The sequence below is a fragment of the Lupinus angustifolius genome, unplaced genomic scaffold, assembly GCF_001865875.1.
Source record: "Lupinus angustifolius cultivar Tanjil unplaced genomic scaffold, LupAngTanjil_v1.0 Scaffold_82_73, whole genome shotgun sequence".
NCBI lineage: Eukaryota > Viridiplantae > Streptophyta > Magnoliopsida > Fabales > Fabaceae > Lupinus > Lupinus angustifolius.
In genome coordinates, this window is record NW_017724167.1 from 40,927 (window position 1) to 49,725 (window position 8,799).

Genomic DNA, 8,799 nt, shown 5'->3' on the forward strand with positions numbered 1-8,799 from the left:
CTTTTCATGCACCAAGTTCTGTTAAACAATGATTCTTGTCCACTTTAGATGGCTAACTTCTCAACTTGGATGTTGAATCTCGGTCAATGCACATCACATTCATAATTTCTTTTGGACTATCTTGACTTGCGTGAATTAGTTGAAGTGGATTATGTTAGATTGTTGTTTAGTAAATTATACAAATCATCTTCTTTTTTTCATTTATACAAATCATCTTTTTTTGGCATTTATTTAAATCATTCTTATTTTATATACATTTTTTTGGGTACAAATTTTATATACATTAAAGTGATTATCCCTCCAGAGATAATAAACATAATTAAGCTGAATTTCAAAAAATATCAGTATAATCTACTTTTAATCAATTAATTATATAAATGGATCAATTTTAAATTTGCATATAGAGTTGAGTATGAAATTACTCTTTTATCAGTGTATTTAAACACATTTCTTTAGAATTTTTTATGCATAAATAATAATATATTTTATATTAAAATGTCATTACTATAAAACAATAAAAAGTTGTAGCTCAATTTACTATTCAAATATTTATCACCTTGTCTGATTAGTACGTTTTAAAAATATTTAGATGATATTTCAACTTTCTTTACTTTTTTTTATTGGAGTGTATGATCAAGTAAGTTCATGAAAGTAATTAAGGGAGAGTTAACTTTGGTATAATGAAAGTTTAATTTTAATTTCTCCATTAAGTTATAAGAAATTATTATTATTATACTTAACAACCTAGTAATACGTGTCCAAACTTATCTCTTCACATAATGAATATAAATATAGTAAATTATAAAAAATTCACTTTGATTTATTATAAAATGCATCAACAGTACTAAAATATTTTTAAATATATAAAACAGAATTATCATTTCATAATCAAATTATACATGTAAATTAGAAATGACCAATTTATCACAGTTAATATATAATTAGTTAAATAAAAATAAATTATATTGACACTCTTAGAGTTTAACTTATTTACCCTTGTCACATTTTTTTGTTCAAAAAAGTACATACATAGGTAATCATTATAATACATGTATAAAAATTGGGGATGATTTATACAGATATAAACATGGGAGAAATAATTTGGATAATTTTATTAAAACTTAGAAGTCTCATTTGAAATTAAATAAAAAAAAAAGAGTTTAGTAAAAACAGTTAAGACTAACACTGATCACTAAAATGCAAAATAATTTCTATTTTAGGACCCTGTTTTAGCTTTCCATAATGACTTTACAAAGCAAAGTTCTCATGAATGTCCAAGTTTTGGTCGTTGCAACTTGTGCCTATAAGAAGCTAATTCCATGACAAGTTCTGCAATTTGTTCCTTCATTTTCGGACAAGCCTAATGTTTGGTTTGAACAACTCCATTACTTAAACGCTTATTTTCAAACAACCCATCCACTCATTCAAACTGACCTGAGTTGAGACCTGTATATAATAAAATATCAACATATCTACTGCATAACAGGAGATAGCATTCTTATGAGTATTTTTTCAGTTCAGAGAACTTGAAGCTGTTCCATGAAAAGCTGGTTTAGTCTAGTGAAGAGGCTCTTCATATGGGACACAAATTCCACATCAGAGAAGGTACATAAATCTTCTGCTTCTTTGACTAATTTCTTTAAGGTTCTGTTTGCTAGTTAAGTTTTAGAAGGGAAGGAAAAGAAAGGAAAGACTTTGGAGCCATCTCACCAGTGTATTTTATGCCTCTTGAGCCTTCTATTTCCTTCGCTTCCCCTTGACCAACTGGCAAACAGACCTTAAGTTATTGCTACTCATGAGACATAAGTCATAAACCACTTTGTAGAAGGATAGAAGAAGGAAATGGATGACACTGCCTTCAAGTAAAGAACCACCACCATCAAAAGAAACAAGAATATGTGAAGCTGAGGATGAACACAGCAAACAGGCTTTAACAGTGGCCATTGCTTCTGCTGCTGAAGCTGCTATTACTGCTGCTCATGTTGCTGTTGAGGTTGTTAGGCTCAATTATGCTCACCAGTGTAGAGAAAAACAAGAAGAATTTCAAGATGTTAAAACTAAGCATGGTGCTGCTGCTCAACCTACATATCAATGGGAGACAGAAGAATGTTCTGCCATCAAAATTCAAACAGCTTTTAGAGGTTACCTAGTGAGTTTGTCTAAGCTCAGATCCTTCATGCATTTGAATTATTATTACCTCTTTTCCTTCCTGTGTGTATAGGATATTGTACTGTTTGAAATTGTAGTGCTAATTGTGATCATGGTTGTGATTAGTGCAATTGGACTCATTGTGGTTGGCTGTTGCCATCCGATTGCAGCTGTTATGGTCTAAGTTTCTGTGATTAAAAAATATATTTGAATTCAATATAGCCTAATTTGGTTTGATGCAATAAATTTAAATGTAGTTAGATGGAGTTCCGTTGTAACCCGATACTGCAACATCATTGCTATCATAATGCAATTGCAGTATAATGCATTTGTGGTGATAACTCACTTGCATATGAGGGAAGTAATATATTATGAGAATAATGTATCTCCTCAGGGAGATAACTTATCTCCTCTAGCCAGTAAAAATGTGACATGTGTATTATTTTGTTTATTTTTTAAAATATTTTTATAAAAAAAGATGAAACATGACACATGTCATGATTTCACTGGCAGGAGGAAATAACTTATCTTCTTGTACCAGGAGATACTCTATTCCCATATATTATTTGCCTAATATAACCTTTACTATTTTTAATAATAATTTCAAGCAATCTAGGGGTAAAATAGTAACAATAGTCATAAAATCATCTCGATTTTATAAAAAGACGAAAAAAATGTGGTTCTAAAAACATACTTCAAAATGATTATATCCTTTTTCCTCTTTCACCTTTTGTGCTAAATCCTCAATGATGGGATCCCCTAACTTACAATAATTGCAACTGTAGTAGTGTGGCTTTGTGGTCCATGAAACCAAATTATAAACCTTTAAGAAAGTTATAGGCAGAAATAGAGAGACCATGAATTATAGGTCTTAAATGTCATGTATATTATTCCTTCATTTAATTCATGTAGCTAATTTTGCTTCTTGATAAGAAATTGTTTGGTTGTTCTTGTCTGTAAATATGATCAAGATTTAAAATTTAGGCATGTGACAGGAATAGAAGCCGCAATTTATGTATTCTCCCAAACTATATCCTACTGCATACCTGCCACATTTTCCTGCAATATTTGGCAATTTGGGCGAACATAATACAGTAATAACCACAATTTAAAACCTTTGTTATGATGACTTAATGTAATTGTTGGGTTTATTCAAGTGTGAACTCGTAAAAAAGTTTATAAATAGTAAAGACCTATGAAATTAATGTCGTAAGGTTTTGGGTCAAGATGTGGTATAAAACCCTATTTATATGCTTTTTTCAATTAGCTCATATATGAAGTTCTCCCAACAAGTAGAGGTGTCAAAACGACTATCTGGATGGGTTCAGGCTAGCCCACATCATATTCGAGCTAAATTGGGTCCGGCTAAAAAGCGTGGATTCAATTTATGCATATCAAATTGTAGCCGGCCCGCATAAACTATTTTTTATTTATTTAAATTTTAACATATTTAATCTATTTAAAAATATATATATCATTTGATATTAACGTGTAGGGTTGGAAACGAGCCGAACCGGGTTGAACCAGAGCTTAGCTCAGTTCAACTCGATAAAGATTGGCTCAGCTCGAAACTCGACTCGAGTTCGATACGAGTTATTTTTTTAGCTCGAATTCGGCTCGGTTAAAGTTCGTGAACTGTTCGGTTCAATTCGAATAATTCATTTGGACAACTCATAATTAATTAGACTTTGAAAAATACTTGGAAAGGTTTTATATATATAAATATAATCTTTTTTATATATATAATAACAATGAATATAAAAAATAATGTATGAGTCATAATAAACATAAAAAATAGTTTGTATATATATAAACATATATATAAAGATATATATATATATATATAAACATATATATATATATATATATATATAAATCTATCGAATTAGCTTATGAACCTAACGAGTCGAACTATATCTAACTCAAGTTCGACTCGTTTATTTAATGAGCTCAAGTTCAGCTCATTTGGTTCATGAACCAAGTTTATCGAGCTAAATAATGAATCGAGTTTCGAACGAATACCGAGTTGGTTCGGTTCATTGTCAGTCCTATTAACGTGTAACTTTTTTAACACATTTGTTATATCATATACAACCAAACTTATAGATCTAATGCCTTGTATTTGAGTTAAGACGTGATGTCAAGTTCATATGTACGATTTTTAGCATAACTCTTTTATTAAATCTTTCATTTCTTTTGACTCTCACTACCTAACCCAATATAATTTTTTACTTCAATTTAATATATAAACTTTTGGATACTATCAAAAAGATTATCTTTTGTATGTTCTTTATTAACACTTTCATTATGAACTAATATATTAAATTTGTTTGTGTGAAGTTCTCTATGGTAAACAATCATTTTGTCTTTTACTTTTGTTATAAACGCTATTTTCTTTACTATATTTTTGTTGTAAAAGTTAAATCTAATCAAATACACAATTAAGAAAGGAAAATTGAAATCTATATGTTTAATATTTTCTCATTTGATTTAATATATTATTTTGTTATTGAGCTTAAAAAGATATTCCACGAAATAGAAAAAATAATATAATGCTTAACTTTATAACATTATTGTAATTTATAAATATTTATGTTTAGACATTACTTTATTTTTTATTCAAAGTTCATAACACAATATTTATTATCTATTTTGTAATATAAGTTGTTTTATAAGTTTTCATCTAATGCTTATTATCAAGCCAAAAGTCCCAAAAAAGATTAAAACAAATAAGACAAACGGGTAGCTCGAATCTGTCGGGTAAGCCCGGCCCGAGCCCGAATTTAAAATAATACCTAATATGATACCCAAGTCCTATAAATTTTCAGGCTTTGGCGAGCCAACCTGACTGGGCCCGCGCGTTTTGACACCTCTACCAACAAGAAGTATCATAGACTTTATAAGTAGAAAAGACTCATGAAACTAATGTCTTGAATAACACTTAGTCTGTGATGTCTCACTTGTGTCTCTCCACTAATAGTTGGAGGCTCCTCGGTTACAGTCTGGTCGAGCAACAACTAATATTAATTTTTAGTTCAATTGGAGTTTAACTAAGAATGGACAAAGAGAAGGTGCTCTGTAAGAAAATTAACAAAAACTCTAGCTTTGTATCACATTAGATGAAAGTATGTAACTGAAGTAAGCTTACTAGATTCTTATTCTTATACATTGTATTCCATGATTCTTTTACTGACTGATAAAACATTACAGGCAAGGAAAGCTTTGAGGGCATTGAAGGGAATAGTGAAGCTTCAAGCTATAATCCGTGGCAGATCGGTAAGACGCCAAGCTATGAGTACACTGAAGTGCTTGCAATCCATTGTTAGTATTCAGTCACAGGTTTGTGCAAGGAGACTCCAAATGGTTGAAGGAAAATGTGAATGTGATGAAAATGAAGGCATGGAAGGTTCAAAAGACAAGATAATAAGGGTGAGCATAATAAAAAGTTACACTTGATCATTAGCACATTGCAAAAATACAATTTCACTGCCAATACCAGAAATCTGCATTTTATTATGGAGGCTTGTCATTTATATTTTTCTTAATTGTTAACCCTTGTATAATTAGAATTTGTGACATTGTTTTAATATTTTTTTCAGATGGACTCAAACAAGGAAAAAAGGTGGGATGATAGCATTTTATTGAAGGAAGAATTAGATGCTTCTTGCATAATCAAGAAAGGAGCAGTTCTTAAGAGAGAAAGAATAAAGGAGTACTCATTTAACCATAGAGTAAGTTCTTAAACTTGTTTTCTCATTTTATTTTTGAGGAAATCACATTAACATCCTTTAAATAGTTACTTGTACCACTCAATGTTTTACTTAATTATAGTTGGCAACTTGGCACTCATGTTACATAAATTACACTCACCTTGCTTTAAAAAGGTCAAATATTACTTCAAGGAAGGTGAGTGTAATCGATAACATAATCCTAAGAAAAGTTTGTCTAATTATTCCAACAATGGACACTTAATACTTCTGGAATTCTTCGTTTACCCTATGTATTGAGTACCAAATTCCATAAGTTATCGTAAAACTAATATAAAAAGTGACTAATTTTGTACTCAAGTAACAATGACTCAATATAATTGAGCAAAATTACATGAAAGGTAAAGGTAATTTCCTCTATTTTTTGAACAAATGAAAGTTCTCAATACTAACTTATAAAAACATCTCAGAGGTCAGCAGAATCAGAAAGAAAGAAAGTAAATGGAAGATGGAGGTACTGGCTGGAACAGTGGGTAGACACACAACTTTCCAAAAGTAAAGAACTTGAAGATTTAGACACAATTTTCAGCTCACATTCTAGATCTGGAGAGGAATATAGAACAAGACAAAAGTTGAGAGATAATATTCAGAGACACAATCAGGTTGAAGCTTTAGATTCTCCAATAGTTGCTCCAAAAAAGTCTTTTCCTTACACAAAGCTAAGTTCAGAAGGAGAAGATCATTCATTTCCAAACTCTCCTAAAATTCCTACATACATGGCTTCAACAAAATCAGCACAAGCAAAAGTTAGATCAACAAGCTCCCCAAGAGTAAGGACAGGAATGCATTTGGATATGAACTCTGATAGCAATTCACCATGCAAGAAAAAGCTATCAATTGTAACTTCTATTAGCACTGAAGTGCTCAGTAATAATGGTAAGATTGTTAAGTTGAGTAGTACTCAGCAAAGATCTCCAAGCTTAAAGGGTATTTCAAGGCCTATTAAATCAAGCCAGACAATGAAGGATCTCAGCATTAATTCAGAATGCTCGATGCTTAATTGGGATCAATAAAGTTTCTTAAAATAAAGTTATAGTTGCTTTTGATGCATGCTTTAGCATAATTCTTGTTCTATGAGAAGGTTTGACGTGAGAAAATTGTTTGTGCAAATATGAGTGTGAAAATTGAGTTCAGTTACTAAAGATTCGAAAACTCAAATATGAGCAAGAACTTTATTAATATTAATTTTTTATTTATAAATAACTTCAATTATACCCTTTAGAAATTTTTTTGTACCACATGTGATAATCTCTGGTTGAGAATTGGACTTTAATGGACACTAAAATTACTGGATGATCCATTGTACATAATATTGCGACATGTGACTTTACAAATATTTGAATGGTATAGATTTTAAAATATTTTTAGACAAAATATAATTATAAATCGTGAAATTAAATTTGGGTCTCACATTTCAGTATTGGACTCTCCAGAGTACCGGAGAGGATCCCAACCCACTATATACACTTTATTTATTTAATTGATTAGATGACCACTTTTATGTTTTAAACTTTGTTTTTTTTATGTCATGGATAATATGTAAAAGTAAAATAAAATAATAAATAGTAACTTTAACTATGAAGTAAGAATCATAATCATCTTTCTATAAAAATTTGTGGACTCACAAGCTAATAACTAATGTTTTAGCATTCTGGTCTCGCATCTTTTCATGTTATAAGCAATACCAGAACCCAATTCTTACCTAAGGAGGAAAGATGAGTTGAAGGAAAGGAAATAAAATACTTCAAAGTCGTCTCAAAACTGTATTTTATGACTCCAAAACTTCATTTCTCATTTCTTTCCCTTTAAAATTCAATTCATAAACAAACGAGTCAATAGGTATGTATCAATCTTAGTTGGCCAGATTTTATCCAAGAGGAAAGATGTGTTTCCCAATCCTTATTTACCGGTTGATTTTGCACTTAACTAGCTGATGAACCACAGTTGAAAACTTTTCAGCTTATCGTTTGAGTGATTATGTTTGTGATTCTCAGCAACTTTGCAAAGGGAAAACGACTAGCCAACTGCCAACCCTATAAATACTCATCATAAAAATTTGACAATGTTTTGTGTATGTTTAATAAGAGGGGCAAAGAACACAAAAAAAAAAAAAAAAACTACGAAATAGCAAAGGATATAGGTAAAGCTACCCTCCTGAATTTGTTATGGAAGAAATTATTGAAGTCTACGATCTAGAGATGAGATTTTGTCATTGTTGAGAATAAATAAGGATTCTAAGGAGACCATTAGCTTTTTTATTCACTCAAAAACTATCAGTGGCATTCAGTAAATAAAATTTGAAGCTTGGTAGCTTTTAAAAAAGAACTTTTAGTTTTGAAAACTATTTTTTAAAAAGTCACTAAGTAGTGTTTAAAAAGTGGAAATAACGTTTAATAGTTTGCTTTCAAATTTTCCCGTATTTTAAGAAATTATATTATATGTACTTAATTAAAAGTAGTTAGTTAGTTTGAAAGTCAGTTATGATGGAAGGGAAAAGTAGATAGTTAGTTTTTATGCTTGATGTAGTTGATGCACTTGTATATATCATAGATTTTGTATCTTAATACAATGAATGAAATACATTTCACATTTTCTCTCAATCCTCTCCCTGTTCATTATTGTTCATTTTTCTCTTGTACCTCCGCAATTTCCTTTCCTTTTCATTCTTCTATAAATTACACCTTCCACCTAGAATAGAATGTCCAGAAATCAATATCTAAAATAATTTATTTATTTTAATGTCTATTTGCATTGTAGAAACTCATATATGTACATGTGAACACCAATTCGGCCAAGAAAAAAAAAATCCATTTTTTTAAAAATAAAAATAATTGAATTATCAAAAAAGGAAATAATAAACAAAATATTTTCTAAAAAATAATAA

General features: G+C 30.1%; 1 protein-coding gene across 4 annotated transcripts; it reads left to right on the plus strand.

Annotated features, from left to right (window-relative positions):
- The first annotated feature begins 1,267 nt into the window (after window positions 1-1,267).
- Window positions 1,268-7,043, plus strand: LOC109339609 (protein IQ-DOMAIN 14-like). 4 transcript variants are annotated; one of them, XM_019577072.1, is made up of 6 exons: window positions 1,268-1,605; window positions 1,826-2,149; window positions 5,359-5,577; window positions 5,748-5,879; window positions 6,326-6,456; window positions 6,493-7,043. In XM_019577072.1, exons 1-6 carry the CDS (start codon window positions 1,540-1,542, stop codon window positions 6,926-6,928), a joined length of 1,308 nt encoding a protein of 435 aa, XP_019432617.1. In that variant the 5' UTR covers window positions 1,268-1,539; the 3' UTR covers window positions 6,929-7,043. The 4 variants fall into 4 exon arrangements, with proteins under 4 accessions (XP_019432617.1, XP_019432616.1, XP_019432614.1 ...); XM_019577071.1 differs by having other exon boundaries at window positions 1,271-1,605; window positions 6,326-6,962; window positions 7,008-7,042; XM_019577069.1 differs by having other exon boundaries at window positions 1,271-1,605; window positions 6,326-7,043.
- Window positions 7,044-8,799: the final 1,756 nt, after the last annotated feature.

Bases quoted from the DNA above. Each gene is read 5' to 3' on its own strand.
- LOC109339609 (XM_019577069.1), top strand. From the start codon at position 1,540: ATGAAAAGCTGGTTTAGTCTAGTGAAGAGGCTCTTCATATGGGACACA. The intron at 1,606-1,825 runs GTACATAAATCT...ACCACTTTGTAG, and splicing joins CAAATTCCACATCAGAGAAG to AAGGATAGAAGAAGGAAATG. The intron at 5,578-5,747 runs GTGAGCATAATA...TATTTTTTTCAG, and splicing joins CAAAAGACAAGATAATAAGG to ATGGACTCAAACAAGGAAAA.